The sequence below is a fragment of the Salvia hispanica genome, chromosome 5 (genome assembly GCF_023119035.1).
Source record: "Salvia hispanica cultivar TCC Black 2014 chromosome 5, UniMelb_Shisp_WGS_1.0, whole genome shotgun sequence".
Taxonomy (NCBI): domain Eukaryota; kingdom Viridiplantae; phylum Streptophyta; class Magnoliopsida; order Lamiales; family Lamiaceae; genus Salvia; species Salvia hispanica.
In genome coordinates, this window is record NC_062969.1 from 28,098,331 (window position 1) to 28,122,044 (window position 23,714).

The following is a 23,714-nucleotide window of genomic DNA, read 5'->3' on the forward strand; positions in this document are numbered from 1 at the left end:
GTGAGGACGATAACCTAGCTATCTGAAATGGGGACCACTATGTGCTTGTCGCCACCTTTTGTTTTACGTCCTTTCATCTTTTCAGCTTTTCTGCGCATGTAGGTAGTTAGTTAGCCAACACGTCGGTGATTCTCTTTTTCTGGTGTATAACCATTTTTGTAAGCATCTTCTAGAAGCGTTCCACATGCATACTCGCACCTTAATTCATATATGCATCTTAATTTGAGCGCGTGACAATGCAGCATGGATAGCTAGAGGCCTACTAGTTAGGATAACATAGGTTCATCCCATTTTACGCCTAGTTTAAGCTCAACCCTAAAAGCGTGGTAGCTAATCAATTCCTCCAAGATGTCTTCACAATTGCCCTTCGCTTCCTTCCATCTCTGTGGGATCGATCTTTTACTCTCCTATATTATCCAGTAGAAGAGGGTTAAGGTTTTGATAGAACGTTTTAGGCGAAGGTCCAACGACACAACTAGGTCTAGATATCCTCTTGACTAGTTGAAAATCTTGCACTCTAAATTTGCTCTTTCATGTTCATAACATAAAGTTATATTAAAAAAAATTAATTATTAATTTATAATATAATAGAAATAGTTGCATAAACTATAAGAATTATACTCTATTAAATATTTAAATATATAAAAATCCTAAAACTATGAAAAAGAATACCTATAAAAAACTAGGAATCATTGTATAGTAGTACTACCTTTTTAATCAGAATCTGATTACTTTCTCGGTCTACTTAAAAAATCGAAACAAACATTGGATTGTAGTATTAAGGAATCATATTAAACATAGTGTAAAACATAATATTTCCCATACTACTTACAAATATAAATGTTTTAGAGTGATATTTCTTCAATGTTAAATATTTCATCATTTTAAAATGTTTTTTTTTCTACCTAACATAATAAAAAAAAAATGGTAGTAATGCGATATACTATAAGACTATGTAATATTTGATTTAATTTTGTTTATTTTCCTTGGATAATTCTAATATAATACAGAATATTGTTATAATGTCTTGTATTCCCTATTTTTTGTATATGCATAATATATGAGAACGTTTTGAATAACTCTTGTTTCTCTAAAATAAATTCAAAAATCTAGTGCACTGAACCCTACTTTAATATTTACCACATCTGGCTGCAGATCACGTTGACAAATTATATTTAAAAATTTGGAGAGATTTCATAAGAGTCTACTGTCAAAGGGTGTCAACTTATTTGGAAAGGTATTTTATGATAAATTCCCCTTTTTACTTGATAATGAAATGGCATGCAGATTTACTAATGTTGGTTTAAATTATCATTTCGTTTACTTAAGAGAAACGCTCTCGAGAAAGAAGAACATTGTCACATTGTCTGTAAACAATAAAGATCAGTTAAGAGAAAGACAGAATTGTAAGATTTCCCGTTTGTAATTTTGGATTTTTTTTCTTTATTTTTTTAATTCAAGAATTGTCATAAACACCAAAAGATGTTATTTTTACTTCATTATTTGATGCAGGCTTCTCTGTGATTGTTTGGATGATACATTAGAGCTATTTTATGGTGAGTTGTAGAGGTTGTTCAACTTGATATCTCATCTCATGTCACATTTCTCTTTTTCTCTCTCACACATAGTGAGCCCCTTGTATCTGTTCTTGGTGTGTCTTCTTGTGATGGGTTCATTGTTGTTTAGCTTTTGTTATGTCAAAGAAGATACATGAAAAAGGTCCTCTTTTGCCCAATTTTGCTAGCATCTATTTGTGCACATATGTGCACTATGTATGCTGTTTGTGTGCGAGTGGGTATTTTGTTAGAGAAGATTGTAGTACATATATGTCTGAAAACTTCAAGATTTTTCCAATTTATTTGTTGTTTTCTTGTGAGTTTGGATGTAAGTAAGTAGTAGTATTTGTTTAATGTGTGAGGCCATTAGTTATACTTTGGGGTGAGAAAAGAAACATCTTTGATTTTGTAAAGGAATCTGATTTCCACATTTCCCAGCACTCCAATTATTGGTAATAGTGTGGAGAGAAAGGGAACTCAATTTTTATTTGGTAAAAAAGCTCATTTCATAAAATCAAGGCCATTTCATTCCTTTTCAGCTTGCTTTGAAATCTATGATTCAAAAAGCAGCTTATTACTTGCATTTCAGCACATGGTGATGAAGGAAATGGATGTATGTTTGTGTCGACAATGTTGTACAAATCCATGTGCTTAAACAGAAGTATCGTTTGTCAAGGCTCCATCTCTAGCTAAACTCTTGTTTCTGTGTTGATTTCAGAAAAAAAAAAAAAAAAAAAAAAAAAAAAAAAAAAAAAAAAAAAGTCGATTCATTATTGGAAGGGCGTTTAGCTTGAAGAGATCCTTCACTACTTTTGTTGTGTTGTTGGAGGCTACCAATGGACGTGATAGCTAGTTTCTGTTTGTTGTGAGCAAAATTTCGAGTAAATATTCTGTTTTGGCTGAGGACTGTGTGATCGCTTTGACCTCTTAGTGTAATGAGCCGAGATAGGGAAGGGAGAAGGGACAAGGCTTCTGATGTTGCCAAAGTTGTGGTGGCTGTTAAGGCAGCAAAGGTGATTCCTAAGACTGCTTTGATTTGGGCACTTACTCATGTCGTTCAGCCCGAAGACTGCGTTACCCTTCTTGTCTTGGCCTCTTCACAAACTAGTGGTAAGAATTTCTAGTACATGTTTGTCTAACATTTTCCATTATCATTAAACATTTATATGACAAGCCTTTGTTGCTCGTCTCTGCATTAGCCTTCTTGCATTTGTTAGGTGATAAGAAAACTCTTTGCACAGATGTTCAAATTCATCCTTTCTTGCTCCTGCTTGGTCATTTTCTGATTCTTTGCATCGACTTAAGCCAGGTCTATTTTGGGGATTCCCAAGATTTGGTCGAGATTGTGGCCGTGGCCTCCGGAGGTCAAAATCAGCTTCAACGACAAACAAGATATCCAAGATTCATGACAGTTGCAGTCGGATGATTCTTGAACTCCATGATGTGTATGATCCTAAAACAGTGAGTTATCTGCCTCTTTTATGTTGGTTTCTTCATTCTTGAACGAAATTGATGATCTATTATTTTGCTAATAAGATCGACATAAATATCAAAGTCACCTCAGATCTCTCCTGTGGTGGAGTGGCTGCAGAGGCAAAGACAACTCAAGCCAACTGGGTGGTTTTGGATAGGTAATGTTTATTACAACCTACGTTTCGTGTCGTAAAAATTATGCAAAAGCTTATATGTTTCAACGTCCCGTAGACAGCTTAATCATGAGAAGAAGCATTGTATGGAACAGCTGCAATGCAACATTGTTGTTATGAAGAATTCCCAGCCGAACATTCTCCGGCTCAACTTAGTTGGATCGGATGCAAGTAAAGCTAAATCTCCACCTCCTCTTCAGCTTGGTAGCCCCGAGAAGGTGAGAGCATTGCAGGCCGAACAAAGTTTCGATGGATTTAGCTGGGACAACGAGTATCTCCGCCTTTCCACTCGCCAAAAGATGATGTTGCAACCTTTGATTCGAAAGATTTTTGGTTCAGATGGTCAGTCATTCGAGAATCTTGATGAGTGTTGCAATCCTGCAGCTGAGAACTGCAATTTGAGGGAAGTGATTTCTCCGTCAAGAAGAGCGCCTCCTAGGCCTCCTCCTTTGTGCTCCATATGCCAACACGAGTCACCTGCATTCGGGAAGCCTCCAAGATGGTTCACGTATGCAGAGCTAGAGCTTGCAACGGGGGGCTTCTCACAAGCCAACTTCTTGGCCGAGGGAGGCTACGGATCCGTGCATAGAGGCGTACTCCCTGATGGTCAAGCAGTGGCGGTCAAGCAGCGCAAGTTGGCGAGTTCTCAAGGAGACAAAGAGTTCTGCTCAGAGGTCGAAGTGCTGAGTTGTGCTCAGCACCGCAACGTTGTGATGTTAATTGGTTTCTGCATTGAAGGTGGAAGGAGATTGCTGGTGTATGAATACATCTGCAATGGAGCTCTTGATTCTCATCTCTATGGTATGTACTATCAGTGAAATTTTCGTGTTTCCCTTGGCTCGAATTTAATGTATTTTCCTTTTGTGTCCAGGACAGCATCAGGAGACGCTGTCATGGAGTGCGCGCCAAAAGATTGCAGTTGGAGCAGCGCGAGGCCTGAGGTATCTTCATGAAGAATGCAGAGTTGGTTGCATCGTGCATCGCGACATGCGGCCTAGCAACATCCTCATCACACATGATTTTGAGCCATTGGTAATTATCTATCATGGATAGGTGTGTGGGGGTGGATGTAGTGTAGTGTTTTCTAAAGTTTTTTAATTTTGGTGAAGGTGGGAGACTTCGGGCTGGCTCGTTGGCAAGAAGACGGGCAGAAAGGGGTCGATACTAGGGTTATTGGGACGTTCGGGTAAGGTTAATTAATGCATCCTTGTGGTGTGTAGCAACAACAAACTAATGCATATGTAAGTTTAGGTACTTGGCACCTGAGTATACTCAGAGTGGTCAGATCACAGAGAAGGCCGATGTTTACTCGTTCGGTGTGGTGCTTGTGGAGCTGGTCTCGGGGATGAGGGCCGTGGACCTCAAGAGGCCGAGGGGGCAGCAGTGTCTCGCAGAATGGGTGAGCCAGCCTCTGCCTCTCTATCTATACATGAAAACATTGTCGAATATGTGTGATTCGAATATGCAACGCCAATGTAGGGTCGGGCGGTGCTTGAAGCTCACGACTTTGGGGAGCTCATCGATCCACGGTTAGGAAGCGAGTATTTGGAGCATCAACTTCACTTGATGTTGGAAGCTGCATCTTTGTGTCTTCGTACGGATCCTCGGGATAGACCTCGGATGTCACAGGTATGTTACGAACATTTTAATATGCATGGTCCAACATAATCTTCTAAAGATCGTATATATTTATGACTATTTATTGTCGTAGGTTCTCCGCATACTGGAAGGCCAAACACCCATGCTAATGAAATGCCAGACTCAAAATCAGACAGATCATCAAGTACAATGTAGTATATTGTTAGAGTGCGAGTCGACTCCAACCCAAATTCAAGTATAAGTTTTTATATAGTTAGATATGCCAAAATTCTTTTTGTATAAGGATTATTTAATTATATTTTTAATACTAATCATAATTTTTTATAAAGAGCTCAGTAAAATTATCGAAAGAGTATTGTAAAATTTTAAATTATAAATATGCAGAAAAAGAGTGATATTTTGTTTAGTTCGAAAAATGGAGATGCAACTGTTGTTTTTCTGAAATTGTCGGCTCTTTCGATATGGAAATTACTTTTAACACAATCACTGCATATATCTCTAGTTTACATGCCTCTAATTATTGCGCAGCTAAATTCAACAACACCAATGTCAACCCTAAAAAAATATTATTCACATATTTTGGGGTCCAGCTTAAAATATTGGCTCTGTTTGTGGCGGAGGCCAGAAGAAATTTTGTGATAATCACCTATGTCTCATTCTCATAATTCATTGAGTTGATAGTTGAATTTGGCTATATTTCAAACGTTAAATCAAATTTTGAAACACCAAAAATTTCAACACAACAAATATATGGGCCTTTCCGGAAATTGGGCCAATCAACAAATTGTTACTGTGGTTTGCATATGTTGATCATTTGGGCTCACTCATATATTGTCCAAGTACCAAGGTGACCTAAAATGATCATATTTTCATCTTATTCACTGAACAATTAAGTTGATTTTTAACTTATATTGGTTTTAGTTTTACTTCAATTTGATTTTTTCCTTACGCAGTTGTGGAATTATTCTCCCCTCCCCCCAACCCTTTGTTTTTGAAATAGTCTAAGATCATATACAGTAGTATAATAATTTATCACTTAATTTGGCTTGATAGAGAATTCTTATTGAACTAAACTAGTGTTCATATCCAATACTGAGTAGACTTTTCGTGTTAAAATATAACTGTAGATATTGGCACAAAAAATAGGTAAAATTTTAACATCCGAATCTAAATGGTAGAAAAAAACATATTTCAATTGATTAACTATAATACTTTTATACTAATTTTCCAATAAAATGAATTAAAAAATCAAAAGTTTATTGGTGACTAAATACATCTACTTTAATTGGATTTTGATTTCCCGTGAACTTTGAAAAACATAAGAAAACTATTCGAATATAATTGTTGTAGCAATTTTACCATAAAATCTGGTTTCGCCAAATATTTAACTTGATATGTCATACCGGAAAGCCAACGTGGACAATTGAGAAGAACTATACAATATCTGATATTTATTAAAATTTATCACAAATTTAATGTGCACTATTTGCATATATAGTAACTACTGATCAACAGAGTTTATGATGATAAGGAATGATCGTTTTTCAACACACCAAGGCCACTAGCTACAATCTGATCGTGATAGAAATTGATGTTTTAAACGTTGTGAAATAGTACTAGTAAGAATCTAAAAGTAATATCTTTATTCAATAGCATTCTTTCATATCCACAAGGAACCTTATTCAGATTGTATGGTACACAGATTTCCATAGATAGAAGAATTTTAGGTTTTCTGTGTCTGAAAGATGATGAATTTAGCCTATTCGTGTGGATAATATGGTCCCATTTTAAGGGCCCTAAATGTTTTAAGGTATGGTTTGAAATATATCTGCCTCAATTTGTGGCAATTTTATCCATTTTCAGTGATAATAATAATGGACGAGTACCTTGGCCAACTCTTATTCTTTTACTTCTTTTTTTAATATTATTTTCCCTACAAAAATTTTATAGGGATAAGCACATAAGGTTTGTAATCTTTTCAATAATTGGACTATTATTTGATAATGCAATGGAAAATCGGAATATAATTGACATTTAGCCACCGATTTATTAATGATCGATAAACTTTGGTGTGTAAACAACAAACACAAAACGCCAAAAATGCCATTTTAATCCTCTTTCATTACTAGATTTTTTTGCTAAATTGTATAGTAGTACTATATAATTTTTATATTCTTAATATTTAGAGTTGATGTTTTCATTGGATTTCAGTAATATATTCTTTTTGCTAATTATTTTTGCTTTAAGTCTACAAAAATAGTTAAGATCGAACGTAATTATAAATTATAAAAATCTAATTATGAGAAAAGGATTCGAGAGCAATTTTGTCTAAAATGCAGATTAATTAAAAGTAGTAATAGACTAGTTCATGCCATTGTTTGAAATTGGTTTGGTTAGTAAAAATGTAAAATTCTGTGTTTTATACACAACATGGGGTGATGTAGTTTTGGCCACCGTAGATGATCTAAATCCCAACTTTACACATGGGAATTATTGTATTGGCTATGTCCATGATGTTGATGTGTGTGATACCGAAATCCAAGGGATAAAAGGAAATAATAAAGAAATCCTAATTTGTAAAATGACTAGGATGATAAGATCAAAATGGCTGCTATTATAAATGCAAGTATAATTGTTATAATGTTTGGCATCCAATAGTTGGAAAGTAGACTCATGCTCCAAGTTAGTTAATTTAAATAGACCCTTTATGTACAATAATATCACCAAAAGGATTGAGCAACCTTATTTAACACATAAAAAAGTACCCTCTAAACAAGTAAGTTTTTATTAAATGTTACTAGCACATTATATTTAAAGAAATCAATAAAGGCGAAGAGCTAGAAATTGAATATTCAAGAGAGAGAGATGGCCCAACTACTCCAATATGAAAATGGTCGGCCCATTTTAATCCACTTCCTTCATAAATAATAGTAATACCCGGTTCATCAAAAATAATCTCATTTATGAACGACATGAATTTTGATAAGAAATTAGTAAAACAAAATAATAGAAAGAAAAAATAGATTAGATAAAGTAGGAGAGAGAGAAAAACCGAGTAAAGTATAAGAGAGAGTTTCCATTTTTGAAATGAGGTTATTTTTTGTGGACACTCCAAAATGACAAAATAAGACTTTCGTGATCGATGAAGTAATACTAATTATACAATAGTCATCCAAATAGCAAATCAGACCCTGGTTTCTTTCATAAATACATTACTACTACGTACATACATTGTAGTCATCAAATCAGACCCTCGTTTTCTTCATAAATTCATTACTACTGGCAAAAAAAATAGAAATATTAAAACACTATTTGGCCCCATGCATGTTGAAGTTAGCTAGCTGGACGATTTGACCAAAAGGAACAAGTTGAAGCTTTGGTCCCATTTCAACCAACATTAACTAATTAGGGTAGATCTGCAGGTCACAACTATGTTACATGCATTCTACAAAACTATTAGTAGTATATTATTTTAAGAATACATTTGATTTTATTAAAATGATAGTAGTTTGCATTGAAAGGAAACTAAATGGTCCATTGCAGTAGTTAAGTTCTAATAAATGCAAAAAAGTAGGATTACCCAAAGCTTGTATTTGTCCTTTTTTCAGAAATGCAATAATATGAAAATGGGTGATCATGTAATCATGTTTGAAGAGAAATGGAAATAAAATGTTTAGTGAGTTCTAAGATACAATTCCCCACCTAAATTAAACCAAACATGATTTTTATTTGATATATTGGTTATTGGTTAGTTAGGAATAATATAATCATTGGCATGGGAAAATAATATTATTGCGAGTTGTATCAAACATTGATTCTTTAAAAATAAGCTAACTACTTAATTTGGAGCTAAGATTCAAAATCCATTGCAAGGTGCACACCCGAGGATTAAATATTACTCCAAATTTTACACTGATTATGCCTGCTTCGCTATTTTGTCTTCTCACGATATTGTTCCAGTACAATTTAGCATCACGGTTGTCATAACTAATTATTATATAATAATCTATCTTGGATTAAATTATAAAATTATTTTAATTAGAGGGATAGCTATGACTAGTTATCACATAATTATATATCTAGAATTAAGTTATGAGATATTCAATCTCATAAACCAAACACAACCTAGAAATTAACATATTACAAACTTTAAATATGTTGATTTTATTGTATAGTTTTGTCGACTATATTAGCTTTACATCTAACTCAAATCAACATTTTTATTTTTTAGAACCATAATCCGCATAGATTAAAAATTCAATCTGCATATATTAGAAACAATTATATAGTAGAAATTCAATCAGTATATATGAGAAACTCAATCAATTTATACTATAAATTTAATCAGCAATATATAAAAAGCTTAATCAGTACTACTATATATAACAAATTCAATCAGTATATATGAGAAACTCAACCAATATATATACTGAAAATCAATCAGTATATAGTGGACAATTAAATAGTACTACCATATTTAGAAATTGAGGGAACATCTTTTTTGGTTCACGAACTTTGCCAAAGTATCATTTTAGGTCCGTGAACTTTGAAAATATCATTTGAGGTCCATCAACTATGAGTTAATATCATTTGAAGTACTTTTTTACTATTTCCAAGTTTTTCTGGACGAAAATACCCTCAATATCTTTAAGGGTATATATATTTTTAATAAGCTTATCATATACTCATATTTTTTATAAATATCTTTACTATATATTTTTGATAAATTTTCTAAATATAATTTGACCTCTAATATTATCACTTAATTTGTTGACATGTAAGAAAATATCCTAATTCAATTTTTTATTATTAAAGAAAAGTTCTTTATTCAACCTTCAATATTATCACTTAATTTTGTGACATGCAAGAAAATATTCTTATTTAACTTTTTATTATTAAAGAAAGTTCTTTATTCAATTTTAAAATTCTTTAATATAAAAAATTGAAGAAGCAATTTTATTTGCATGTCACAAAATTAAGTGATAATATTGAAGGTCAAATTATATTTAGAAAATTCGTCAAAAATATATCGTAAAGATATTTATAAAAAATATGAGTATATGATAAGTTTATTAAGAATATATACCATTTAAGGTATTGAGGGTATTTTTGTCCAAAAAAACTTTGAAATAGTAAAAAAGTACTTCAAATGATATTAACCCATAGTTGATGGACCTCAAATGATATTTTCAAAGTTCATGGACCTAAAATGATATTTTGGCAAAATTCGTGGAAAAAAAAAGATGTTCCCTCTTAGAAATTTAATTAGTATGTATATAAACCTCAATTAGTATACATTACAAACTTAATCAGCAAATAATTTAAAATTAATCAATACTCTATATATTTTAAAACTCAATTGGTATAGCATATTACAAATTCAATCAGCATATCTACCAATAGAATAAAATCAACATATCAATTTTCTCCACGCGTACATATGCAATTACCACTAAAAAAAATATTCCTTCCGTTTCTTCATAGTTGAGTCATTTTTCCATTTTGAGAAGTTTCTCAATAGTTGACTCATTTTCATATATGGTGGAATAATATTTTTCTCTCTCTTACTTTATTCTCTTTACTTTATTTACTTTATACTTTATTCTCTCTACCTTTTCCTCTCTCTTACTTTTTTATCTATTTATTTTACACACTCAACATTCATTTCTAAAACTTCGTGCCGAAAAATTCCGCCTCAACTATGAAGAAACGGAGGAAATATTGTTTACCTAGCACAAAATTCTGAACACCAATATGTGCTCCGAAAATTTCGAGCACTTTTCGAGCACAAGAGCCAAGTAGTTGGAATGAAAAAGAAATTATGTGCTTTCCCGAAAGTGCTCGGAAAACTGGTGCTCTCCTCAGAAAATTGCTCGGAAATAATTCCGACGAAGCAAATGGCTAGCACCATTTGTGCTCGGAAAATGCTATTTTTCCTAGCACATTAGGAATATTCCGAGCACTTCGGTGCTCGGTAAAAGTAGTTTTTTTTTAAGTGTACTATTTCGTTAAAATCTTCAAAACGTACTTTTAATTTGATATTCTAAATTGTTTATGAAAATATAATTTAAATCAAGAGGTTATAATAAATTTGACGTTTTGAGATGTTGTGAAAATGCAAAATGCCCTTATTCTATTATTTTAAGAAAACCTTGATTACCACGTGGAGGAATCGAGTTCATAAGAATTGAAAATTTAAGTGGTTCAAATTTAGTCTTAATTAGCCTATAAGATTTGGTTATTATTTGAATACGTCTATCTATTTATATATGGAAAGATCCTTGTCTCTTATCCGTTTCATCTTTTCACTATTTATGAGCTCCACTGTATTTTTCACCCCATCTTTTAACTAAAAGACAGCACTTATATCCCTCTATCTTTTAACCATCTCATCCCTTAACTATTCATTCAATTTCATTTTTTATTTTTAATTCCAATAAATTCAATTAATAAAAACACACTTCATTAAATAAAATAAAAATTACAATTTAAAGGCCTAAAAAATTAAAAAATACATAAATAAAATCCTAAAAAAAATAAAAATATATAATTAAAATTATATAAAAATAAAAAAAACACGCCATTAAAACATTTTGAGTGAGAATAGAGAGTTTTTTTAGGGTGGATAATTTATGGGAATGATTTGATATTTATAGAAGTGATTGCAGGCTTTTAAAAAATTGAAAAAAATTACAAATTTGAAAAAAACGGCTATAAACGGCTAGTATAATTTTTGGAATTTTTTTATATATATTTTTTTTTTTTTTGAATTTTTTCTATTTTTTTTTTTAAAAAAAATCAATTTTAACGGATATAAACGACACCCACTCGCGGGTCGGCGAGTGGGCGTCACGCACGAACCACAGCTCGCCACGTCGCCAAGGCGCGTGGCGAGACGTCTCGAGGCCGGCCTCTTCGGAAGGAGACACGGGACGAGATGTACCATATCGTCGAGACGAGATAGAGCCCGCATCGAGACGCAATGCGGATGCCCTTAGGCCATCCATATCCCTATCTCTTATTCATCTCTTAATCATTTCATCCCATCTCTTAACTAAGAGACAACACCTGCATCCCTCCATTTCCTAACCATCCCATCCTTAACTATTCATTCAATTTTATTTCTTATTTTTAATTCCAACAAATTCAATTAATAAAAACACACTTTATTAAATAAAATAAAATTTACAGTTTAAAAGCCTAAAAAATAAAAAAAATACATAATTTAAAATCCTAAAAAATAAAAAAATGTACATAATTAAAATCCTAAAAAAAATTTAAAATAAATAATTTAAAATACTCTAAATTAAATTATAGAAACTACTCCACCGGCGAATCATCCTCCGAAGTTGATGGCAGTGCACCCAAGTTAGATCGAGACCGAATACCAAGTTGAGCTCTCATATGCTGAATACCGTCCAGATGGGCTTCATATTGGGGAGGCGACATTTTTGAAGTGTCAGCCATCGTGGCGAGCAAGTACATGGACATTAGGGTGTTCGAGCCCGTGCCCGAGCCTGCCTAGCTTGATTCGTCGCCTCCCCCTCCCCCTCCTCCTCGCTCTAGCCGCCTTCGCCGCCTTGGTCCCTTGCGGTCGACGTCGTGAACCGGAAGAGCCCCCTGCATCATCGGTTCGCGTGCCCTCAACCTCTTGTGAGGTGTTGCCTGAGCTGCCCTCACTAGACGAGTATTGGCCACTCGCCGTGTGTTTCGAGCTCAAGCCCGACTGGACACCGCCAACCCACCTTTCAAGGTGGTGGACTTGCGACCAAACATCGACATGCTTGAAATCTTTACCGGTGTCGTCTTTAAAGACCCGCAACGCCGCTCTCAGAATGTCGGCTCCACTGGCTCCGCTTTGGTAATTCGCCGCTTCTTCCCTGTATATCGCGCAAAAATTTTTGACATCTTTTTCGCATCGGTCCCAATGACCGTGGAGCATCTTCACGTTGCGGCGGTGGGTCCCCTTCGGCTTTTTCGCGTTGTAAAGTTCGGTGACTTTTTCCCAGAAACACAAGCGGGTTTGTAGATTCCCGACGACAGGATCGTACGAGACGGTGACCCAAGCGTCGTACAGAGCCAACGTCTCCTGGCGGCTGTATGGATGACGGCCTACGTCCACCAGAACCTCGTCGTCGCCCTCTTCCTCTTCTTCCTCGGTCTCCTCGGCATTGACGACGAGCCTGGCGGAGCCTCCACCTATCGGCCGGTATCCCAAAGTGCGTTCATTCGGAAAATTCTCCGGAATTTGGGATAATCCACATCAAAATGTGGTGTTTGGTACGCCGTCGGCGTCGTCGAGCCTTGGGTGCCCGACGACGAACTGGTACCGGTAGTACCCAAAACGTTGTACATGCCCGCCCAATCGCCAAACGCGTTCAAGTCGAATCCGCCGAAGCTGCCGGAGTTTCCGTCGCCGGACATTTTTTCAAAATTTGGAGAGAAAAGAGAGAAGATATTTGAGAGAAGAATAGATGAGTGTGTGTAGAATGGAGAATAAAAGAGGAAGGGAGTATTTATAGAATAAAAAAAGAAAAAAAAAATTGACCGTTTGAACGGTCATATGACCGTTTAATTTATTTATTTTTTTCGAAAAATAGAATTTAAAAAAATAAATTAAATTATGACGTCAAAGAACGACGCCCACTCGCGGGCCTGCGTGTGGGCGTCACGCCTAGCACCAGCGCGCGCGCCACGTGGCGAGACAGCTCGTCCCGTTCTCCTTCCGCGCGTGACGCGCGACGAGATATCCCGTCTCTACGGGACGAGATGCGTTTTGCAACGCGGTCTCGCCGTCGTCTCGTCTCGCTAGGACGAGATCGAGCCGGCGACGAGCCTCGCTGCGGATGCTCTTATAAATAAATAAAAAAATAAAAATAAAAAAAAAAAACTAAATCCTAATGCAAAACTAAAGGCGAAATCTTATCTATTGGATTAATAACTCAATTTTCAAGATGAAATATTTAAGTCATTAAAGAGGTATATTAATCAGGATGATTTTTGGTTAATTAATTCAGTTAAGAAAAAGTGAAAACTAAGGATTAAAATAAGAATTTGCTAATTTTTTTTTTCTAAAAATAATTTTGATTCTAGTATAGATCACAACATAGGTGTATGTGTTTAAAAATTAGCTTAGATAGAGTCTTATGTGTGGGATATTAATATTCCTAAGTTCTTAAAATAAGTTGAAAGAAAGTAATAAGGTAATATTCTGCAATCATATCGAAGTGATTAATTTAGAAAATTGTGATTTTTTTTTATGAATAAGAAAATTGTGATTTTTTTTTATGAATAAGAAAATTGTTATCACTACAGTTATAGGTAAGAAAGTGATAGTAGTATGATGAAAGCACTCGTGTTTAATGTGACTATGATAATGACTCAACTCTACAACTTTAACCGGCCAATTGCATTAAGATATAAAAAGGGTACTCTAAAAAAAAGCATCAGTTCACTTAAAATTGAAAAAAATAGTAGTATATATTTGTGTAATCTTCTATATAAGTTCTCTATTGATTACTACGTTTTATTATATTCTTGCAATCTTAATTGATGTTTCTTTCAGAACACCATATAATGTCCCTATATACAATTTGTGTGACATATACCAATTATTAGTTAGAAATTAATTCAAGCTCCAGCTCTTTGATAAGCTCGGATTTATCTAATAAATTGTTGAGCTTTAAACGATTCTGCACCGAATACTTTGTTGACAAAAACAATGGTTCTTATCCTTAATGGTTTTGAAATTTTGAAAAAAAATCATTTCTTACTATGATTATGAAATAAAATACTAAAAGTAATTCTAAAAATATGTGCTGCCTAGGACCCAAAATGGGCCATTTAAACCCATTACAAAAATGTGAAAGTTAGAATTCATTGGGTGCTTAAATACTTCAGTGATCTATCAAGAGAGGGCCCACTAAATACATTTCCTTTAAATTTCTCGGCATATATTTTTATAGGATAATTGAAAATAATTCTCAGCCACTTTTCTTTTGGATAATGTTTATGCGTACGTGGAAAGCCTAAAATTCTATCAATTTGATTGGATGTGATTCAATTAGGCAGCACTTTTTGATGATGTGTCATCCCAGTCTTTAATGCCAAAAATGCTGACTAGATTATTCTTATCTTATATTGAGCCAATAGTAAATCAAGTTATATTGATGATGTATTTCTAAATGTGCAATGAGAATTATTCTAAGGACTTCTGAAGGTGCACATCTCCGTATATGCGATCGTGTTCATTTTCATTGCATACTGTTATTCAAATATATATTTGTTCTTTAATTCTAGAATCTGATTAGTCTTTGACGATGTCTAAAATTCTCATCCAGATACTTGTGGTCAAGTTTGATTACTCTCTCCGTCTGACATTAGGAGTGCCGATATACCTACATTTTATTATATTTATTGAAATCGTAACTCGATCGAGACTCCTAATACCAAAGGAAGGGTGTATTATGGATCTCACTCATTCGAAGTGATTGTTTGTTCATTGGCAAATTCCCTTTCTATTCGATAATTGTGTATAATGAGATACTATAAATATATGATAATCAGTAACCATTAACCGTTCTGTCATACTTATATGTTTCACTTCCTTGACAACAAGTAACAACTTTCTTTCTTGATATTTTACTTTTCCATTTTTTAAATCTTTTCTTCGCTCTCATAACATTGGCTTTCTCATTATTTTAATTTTTATTTTTCCTCATATTGCATATAAATCAATAATGGATGTTCCAAATTTCATACAATTTTTATTTTTATTTTAATACCCCTACAACTATTTAACAATCAATGCCTACTTATAATCCTTTATTTGTCTCTCATCTTCGTAATGCATAATGTTCAAAATTTTGTACAGCATTCTTTTTTAATTTTTTAATCCCATTCTTCACGATATTCTCCTTTATATGCTATTAGATAGATTGAATTTTAAAGTTTTAAACTCGTTATAATTATTTTTTTAAAAAAATAATTATTGATTTTTAAAGATTCTGTAATTATTTAATGCGTCTCAAACTAAAAATCTTATGTACGTGAGTGAGGATAACCTTAACAAGAACGCTAGCTTTGTGTAGTAACTCACCAGTAGTATATATAGTTGCAATATGCAACCCATAATTTGAAAATAAAGGATAGAGAGCACTTTAATTCATATTGTTGAGTAATGAAAAATATACTACTCCAATATTTTATAACCAACAATCAAAATAATCTTACGGATCAACAATATAAAGTACTATAAACTATATAAATAGTAGTAGTACTCTACTAGTCCATATTCTTATTTTAATGGAAGTAGACTATAAATCATATAAGTGGATATAGACACAATTATGGAATTCCTAATTGTTGGTTGCTTAACTTTGATGACAAAAATCATCTCAATTTTCAGTTTGAAAGCAACATTTAATGCGCGTCCCATGTTTTGTTGGGGACAACAGCTTGATTCCATTAAATCCAGCGAAAATAAAAATTTTAAATTGTATTCTCACAACTTGGCATGCATTATTTCATTCATTAATGAATTATTATATGGTATAATTAGGTTTAACAATCATATATTGAAATTTCACATATGATATATTTAGGATTGTAAAAAGAAAATACGATCTTTTAGTTTCAAAAACCTTTCTAATTAAAAGAGTTAATATAAAAACCACAAAAATAATCTAAATAAACTTATTCTATACTATTTTAGATTACAATTTACAAATAATCGGAGTTATGACTTATGAGTATGCGCTTGTGGTGTGTGTTAGGATTGAAATTTATGTACTCCATTTTTTATTCATTTAAAAATAAGTCTTAATAATTTGTACGTATGAACTATGTGAAATCTTAATAATTATTCAATACTTCTACATAAACTTATCCACAAATTTTAAAATTCGCTAAAGTTCGAATAAGTCATATTTTCTGAAATTAAACATATAACATGCATGTTGACTTTGATCTCATAATGCACTAACGCTGTTGCATGAAAAATAAATTAATCAACAACTCTACTTAACTGTCATCTGAAATCTTTGTACGTATATCCAAATCTACAAAAAAGTATAGTAGAGTACAAAAATTTTATAGACATAATTCTCGTGTATGTTTCTTGGAAGCTAACTGAGTCAACTATAATAAAATCCTGATCCTATTATAATTCACCTCAAATCAATAATACTAGTTTTTATAATTGAATTATGAGCCTGCTTTCTCTATATGCATAGTTAGATTTCTGATTAGCTTATTTCATAGTATTAATTTTTAAGAAAATAGTGTAAAGTAGTTGCATATAATCATGAATCAATTAGCTAGTTCCATTAGGTGGGGGTTTTAAACCAGAAAACTAAAAAAATCATCAAATTAATTTTTATCAATAATGTACTAATTGGTAAAAATGTAAATGTGAGCTAGTTCCACTTTGAGCCTTAACTATTCGTTTTTAGTCGCTTCCCTCTTATAGTACAAATTAAGTTTGTCTGAATTTGGGTAATTAATAGCATAATTATTTTACGGATTTATTGAGGTTGGACCATTAACTAAAGACCATATATATAATAATAATAATATAATAATTGTAATAGGCAGTCTGTGGATCTGAATCGGAACAACCAGTGTAACTCCTAATTCAAATTAAAATAATAATAATAATTAAATTGAAAATTACGATCCATATTAAAAACTAGTATCAATTAAGAATCATGATTCAATTAACCAGTTCAGTTAGTACGTGATGAAATCGTGATTGTGACTCCTAAACTAACCAATATTCTCTCCATACCAGAGATAATTAACTAATTAGAGGAGTAACAAAAAGACAATTACCATTACATGGCCCAATCCCACTCAACATTATTCATAGCAACGATTATCACTAAAGTTACAGGAACATTTTTTTGTACCTAATTTGAGTTATCCAAATAATATCAAATCTAAGGAGAAAATGTTTATTTATGACTCTAAAAATGTACTCCCAGTCCCACACATGAAATTTGAGTTACATGAAAATGTTTTAACATATTTTAACTAGGAAAATAAAATGAAAATATGCTATCTCTAGATAATTGAGATTTAGACTCCCACACATTTCTATCAAATTGTAATTGATAATTTGAAAATATTTTGTTTTCAATTAAGATTTAACGTAGAAAGAACTAGTAGCTAAACTATGTTTTAGTTATACTCTCTTCGTCCCAATTAAGTTGAGATATTTCTTTTAAACATATAGATTAAGAAATCTGTTAAATGAGAAATAACGTAGGAGAATGGAGAGAATACAAATTATCAATAAAAATGATAACTTCGTGATACGCGTTGAAGCACCATTGCTCTAAAAATAAAGGGAATAAAGAAGAAAAAAACGATATTATGTTAATCAGAATATCGACGTAAAAAAACGGTTAGAAGGCAAAATGGCTTGTCCGATAACATTTTAAACTTAGAGATATGGAGTATTTTACATTTCTAAAAATTATAGAATCGATAAGAATTTGAACAAACTTTGTTAGCTAATTTAACCAACAAAATAATTGAAAATTTTGATCCGAATGACATTAAAATTTAATGGAAAAAGGTTCGCAATAAAAAATTAATAAAATTTGTTGCAAAAGAGGAGGGTCCCTCCAATTTCAAAGTTACGATTTTTCCGTCTTTAAAAGCAGAGGCAGAAGTTTCAATTTTGAAAATCCCATATGCATTCTACTGCCCAACACAACTACATTCAAAACTCAATTTATGCCTTCAACTAGAGAGGGAAGCTAGCCAACAAAAAAAACAAAGAATATAACTGCCATATATATCTTGGTTGTGTGTTCTTATAGATTTTAATCTTTTCTTATGTCCCCTTTTTCGTCCAAAGGGAAGAAAAAAGTGGACATTTCTTTGTAAAGTTGCAGATTTGTGAAGAGGGGTGTTGGCATTATGAGTTTAAAGATTGCATTTTTATTTGGTGTATCGATTTTGCTAAGCTCATGGATTTCTTGTGGCAAAGCTTCTGTGTCTTATGATCACAAGGCCATTTCCATTAATGGGCAGAGAAAGATTCTCATTTCTGGCTCCATTCACTATCCTAGGAGCACACCTGAGGTATAGTATTTTTTTAATTCCTCTCTCTCTCTCTCTCTCACACACACACACACATTCTAAGATTGTTCTTCAACCTGTTGTATTGTGATGTGTAGATGTGGCCAGATCTTATTCGGAATGCTAAAGAAGGTGGCTTGGATGTAATTGAGACTTATGTTTTCTGGAATGGGCATGAGCCTGAGCCAGGAAAGGTCAGTTTTGTCTTTGCATCTTTTTGGGAAAGCATTTGTAGAGTTTTGTTTCCAGTCATTCAATAATATTTGTTTTTCTCTTTATAGTATTATTTTGGGGGAAGATATGATTTGGTGAAGTTTATTAAGCTGGTGCAACAAGCAGGCCTTTATGTTAATCTCAGAATTGGCCCCTATGCTTGTGCTGAATGGAACTTTGGGTAATTATGCAATTGCAATTTCACAGATTTTTTTATTCTTTTCTGAGCAACATACTTGAATATATTTATATTTCTTCAGGGGTTTTCCAGTTTGGCTTAAGTATGTCAAAGGCATTAGTTTCAGAACTGACAATGAGCCTTTTAAGGTATGCATATAAATCTTGTGTTATAATGAAGTCATTAAATTATTTGAGATTATCCATGTCTAATTTGTGTTCCCATTTATGGTGTCTTCAAAGGCTGCAATGCAAAAATTCACTACCAAGATTGTTGACATGATGAAGGGTGAGAGGTTGTATCAAACTCAAGGCGGTCCGATTATACTGTCACAGGTTGTCTAACCACTCTGTTTTCTACTTTTCAATTTTCTGTGTTTTATGCATCCATTTATTTACAATACTAAAAAGGTTTGATTTTTATGTGTTTTGGTAGATTGAGAACGAGTACGGACCAATGGAGTACGAGCTTGGTGCACCTGGCCGTGCTTACACGCAGTGGGCAGCCAAAATGGCGGTGGGTCTTGGCACGGGTGTTCCATGGATCATGTGCAAGCAAGACGATGCCCCCGATCCTGTTGTAAGCATTTTGACCTTCATTTGAATCTGGTTTCTAATGCTTTGCATGTAATGTTCCCTTCATTAGTCACTGACAACTCATTGTAGCATATGAATAAACTATTACGCGTGTTTGTTCTACTGTACTTGAATCCGTGTTTGATGTAATCTTCTGTCTTGCAGATCAATACGTGTAACGGCTTCTACTGCGATTACTTCTCTCCAAATAAGGCCTATAAGCCCAAGATATGGACTGAAGCCTGGACTGGCTGGTAAGTTTTCCCTCTAATTTCATTATGCTCAAACAATCATTATTTTGTGATCACTTGAAATAATGTTCGGTGACATTTTTTCTTACAGGTTTACTGAATTTGGTGGTGCAGTTCCATACCGACCGGCTGAAGATTTGGCGTTCTCTGTTGCAAGATTTATACAGAAGGGAGGCTCCCTCATTAACTATTATATGGTAAGTAGACTACAGAAGGAATTTGCTAGTTAATTGCAATAAATGATGGATATAGCTAAATATATCTGACAATATTCGATTTTCTTCAGTATCATGGAGGGACGAACTTTGGCAGGACAGCCGGTGGTCCATTTATTGCCACGAGTTATGACTATGACGCACCTCTTGATGAGTACGGTATGCATACGAAATCTGACTCCCACTTCCATCTATTTGTTTTTAGTACATCTTTCTTCAAAGTTCAAACAATGACTTTTTTGGTATATGATGTCAGTTCATGTAGCACCCTGCCACGGCGATTTTTCTTAACTCAAAGCTTCGATAGATACAATAATATGATAGTTTAATACAGTCCCATCGCAAGCTTTGGTTTTTTGGTTTTCCGTTTGTTGGTTTTCATTGGTGATGACAGTAACATAACTAACCAACTAAGGCATGAAAGTCTTCTGTGAAACTTGTGGCTAAAAGTTGATTAGGACATGTATACAGCCAATATTCGTTTCCCTCAAGGTAGCTGGGTGTATCTACATGACCTGACCTCCAAAAGCCCCTGCCAACTGGATTTTATTTATTGAGAGTTTGGATTAATCCATGAATTTTCTTGTCACTATCATTTAAACACGTGTGCTTCATTTTACATGTATGTGTAAGGATTATCGTCTTTCCAAAAGTGATGCGCGAAGCTAATATTATATACCATTTTTGTGTAGGGCTACTGAGGCAGCCGAAATGGGGTCATCTAAGAGATTTGCACAGAGCAATTAAACTCTGTGAGCCGGCTCTGATTTCAGGAGATCCGACTGTTATGTCACTCGGACACAACCAAGAGGTTTGAATTTCTTTTCATCGACTGGAATCTTGTGTTAGAATGATGATATATTCTGACTTAAGCATCCATTATTCCCATGCAGGCTCATGTTTTCAGGTCGAAAAATGGAGCTTGTGCAGCTTTTATTGCAAACTACGACCAGCATTCAGTTGCAACAGTCTCCCTCTGGAATAGGCATTACAACTTACCTCCTTGGTCCATCAGCATCCTTCCCGACTGCAAAAACACTGTTTACAACACAGCAAGGGTAAGGAAAAGAGATCATTTAGCATGCCTTTTCGTGTTTTTTTTTTATGCTTTAACGATGTTTTTACAATCATACCGTTTTGAATTTTCCATGTGAAGATTGGTGCTCAAAGTGCACAAATGAAGATGACCCCTATCAGTAGAGGATTCAATTGGCAGTCATACATTGAAGATACAGCATCATCATATGATGGAAGTTCCTTTACACAAGTTGGATTAAGGGAGCAGATAAATACAACCTGGGATAAATCGGATTATCTGTGGTATACTACAGAGTAAGTGCACGTATAACTTTGAGTGATCATGGTCATTTCAAGGGTCAACGATGCAAGGAGATATCTTGTTGAAATGAAGTTATATTCTTGTCATGCTTAACTTTTCTCTTTTGATGCTAATATCCAGTGTGAGGATCGACTCTCATGAAGGATTACTAAGAGGTGGCAAGTGGCCTGTTCTTACCGTCAACAATATTTTTTTCAGAACGTGGGGCCTCATTTTGAGACGTGGAATGCTGGTGTCGTAGGCCCTATTTCACTAAGTGGCCTTAGTGAAGGGACAAGAGACTTAACAAGGCAGAAATGGACTTACAAGGTAAGATTATGATAATTTTCAATGCTAGCTCCCACTTCAATCAATTAGTTATGTATCTTTTCTTCTCATTCATGATGTGGATTCTGACAGGTTGGTCTGAAGGGTGAGTCTCTAAGTCTTAATTCGCTCAATGGGATCTCGAATGTTGAGTGGGTTGAAGGCTCCTATGTCGCGCAAAGGCAGCCATTGACGTGGTACAAGGTGAGTTAGATTTTGCTTAGGACACGTTGGTGATTTGGTCAGGTTGATGTAAGGTAGGTTCATTTAAGCATGGTTTGTTGTTGACAGACAACTTTCAATGCTCCGGGAGGGAACGAGCCGTTGGCTTTAGATATGGACACAATGAGTAAAGGTCAGGTGTGGATCAATGGTGAAAGCATCGGGCGCTACTGGAACCAGTACAAAGCATCCGGCAACTGTGGCGAGTGCAACTATGCTGGTTGGTTCAGTGAGAAGAAATGCCTAAGAAACTGCGGCGAAGCTTCTCAAAGATGGTAATTTCAAAATCTATGGATGATTGCAACATTGTGTTTGTATGTTCGTTTTTCGAACCAAAACATTTGTTCATCGATTCCAGGTACCACGTTCCTCGCTCATGGCTCCGCCCAACGGGAAATCTTCTTGTTGTCTTTGAGGAATGGGGAGGGAATCCAAGTGGCATCACTCTAACAAAACGAGAAGTAGCAAGCGTATGCTCGGATATATACGAGTGGCAGCCAACGCTAGTGAACTATCAGCTACAAGCATCAGGAAAAGTGGACAAACCACTGAGGCCTAAAGCCCACCTCTCATGTGATGCGGGACAAAAGATCTCATCCATCAAATTTGCTAGCTTCGGCACACCTCAGGGCTCCTGTGGAAACTTCCGACAGGGAAGCTGCCATGCATTCCACTCATACGACGTTTTTGAGAAGGTACGCTTCACATCTTACCTCTACTCCATCTTGCTGGACCTCCCCTAACCTTAACTGGGATTTGCAGTACTGCATCGGCCAAACATCTTGCACAGTGCCCGTGACACCGGAAATATTTGGTGGTGACCCATGTGCGAGTGTCATGAAAAAGCTGTCGGTGGAGGTGGTCTGCAGTTGAAAAAGCTAGTGCTTTAGAAGAGGAAGATTGTACATACATACAACACAGCCTTCTGAAGATTATGGAGATCATCATATGTATGTATATAGGTTACTTCACTTTATTTTATGCATGGAAATGGAATATGCGTCGAGACGACAAAAGTGAGTCCGCGCGCGCCTTCATCACTACTAGTCCAGAACCTCTCTTGGCTTCAAGGATTTGGCGATTTCTATGTTTCCATGTAGATTGATATTTGATAGGATAGAAGCAATCATTCATTGCTTCACATTTCTACAATATATTTTATGCAATTCTATTATTATATTCTCTCTCTCTCACTCTCTATTCGAGCAAAGGAATTAGTAAACCAAATCAACCAATTCACATCTCAGCTAACAATTCATTTAATACTTAATGAGAAAATAATCATGCATGCTGCTTAGAGAGCGCAGGCAAAAAATGGAATGGAAAATGTTAAATGATAAAATAGGAAGAGTTCAAGGGAGTATTCAAGAAAGCCCTCCACCACTTCAAGGGAGTTCAAGGGAGTCTTCACTGCACAAACAAGGCAGACTGCTTCCTTCATGAGCTTCTTCATCTTTGCTTTCCAATTGATCCTAGCTTGCAGTGCACTTAAGTCTGGATCATGATCGTTGCCACAGAGGAAGAGG

The 23,714-nt window shown here is 34.5% G+C and overlaps 1 protein-coding gene and 1 pseudogene across 1 annotated transcript; both read left to right on the forward strand.

Annotated features, from left to right (window-relative positions):
- Positions 1-2,293: 2,293 nt before the first annotated feature.
- Positions 2,294-5,078, forward strand: LOC125191153 (inactive protein kinase SELMODRAFT_444075-like). The gene is made up of 9 exons (XM_048088638.1): positions 2,294-2,666; positions 2,866-3,017; positions 3,093-3,187; positions 3,261-4,003; positions 4,074-4,234; positions 4,312-4,388; positions 4,454-4,601; positions 4,682-4,831; positions 4,914-5,078. Exons 1-9 carry the CDS (start codon positions 2,492-2,494, stop codon positions 5,040-5,042), a joined length of 1,830 nt encoding a protein of 609 aa, XP_047944595.1. The 5' UTR covers positions 2,294-2,491; the 3' UTR covers positions 5,043-5,078.
- Positions 5,079-18,494: 13,416 nt separating this feature from the next.
- On the forward strand, positions 18,495-23,367 carry LOC125188415 (annotated as a pseudogene).
- Positions 23,368-23,714: the final 347 nt, after the last annotated feature.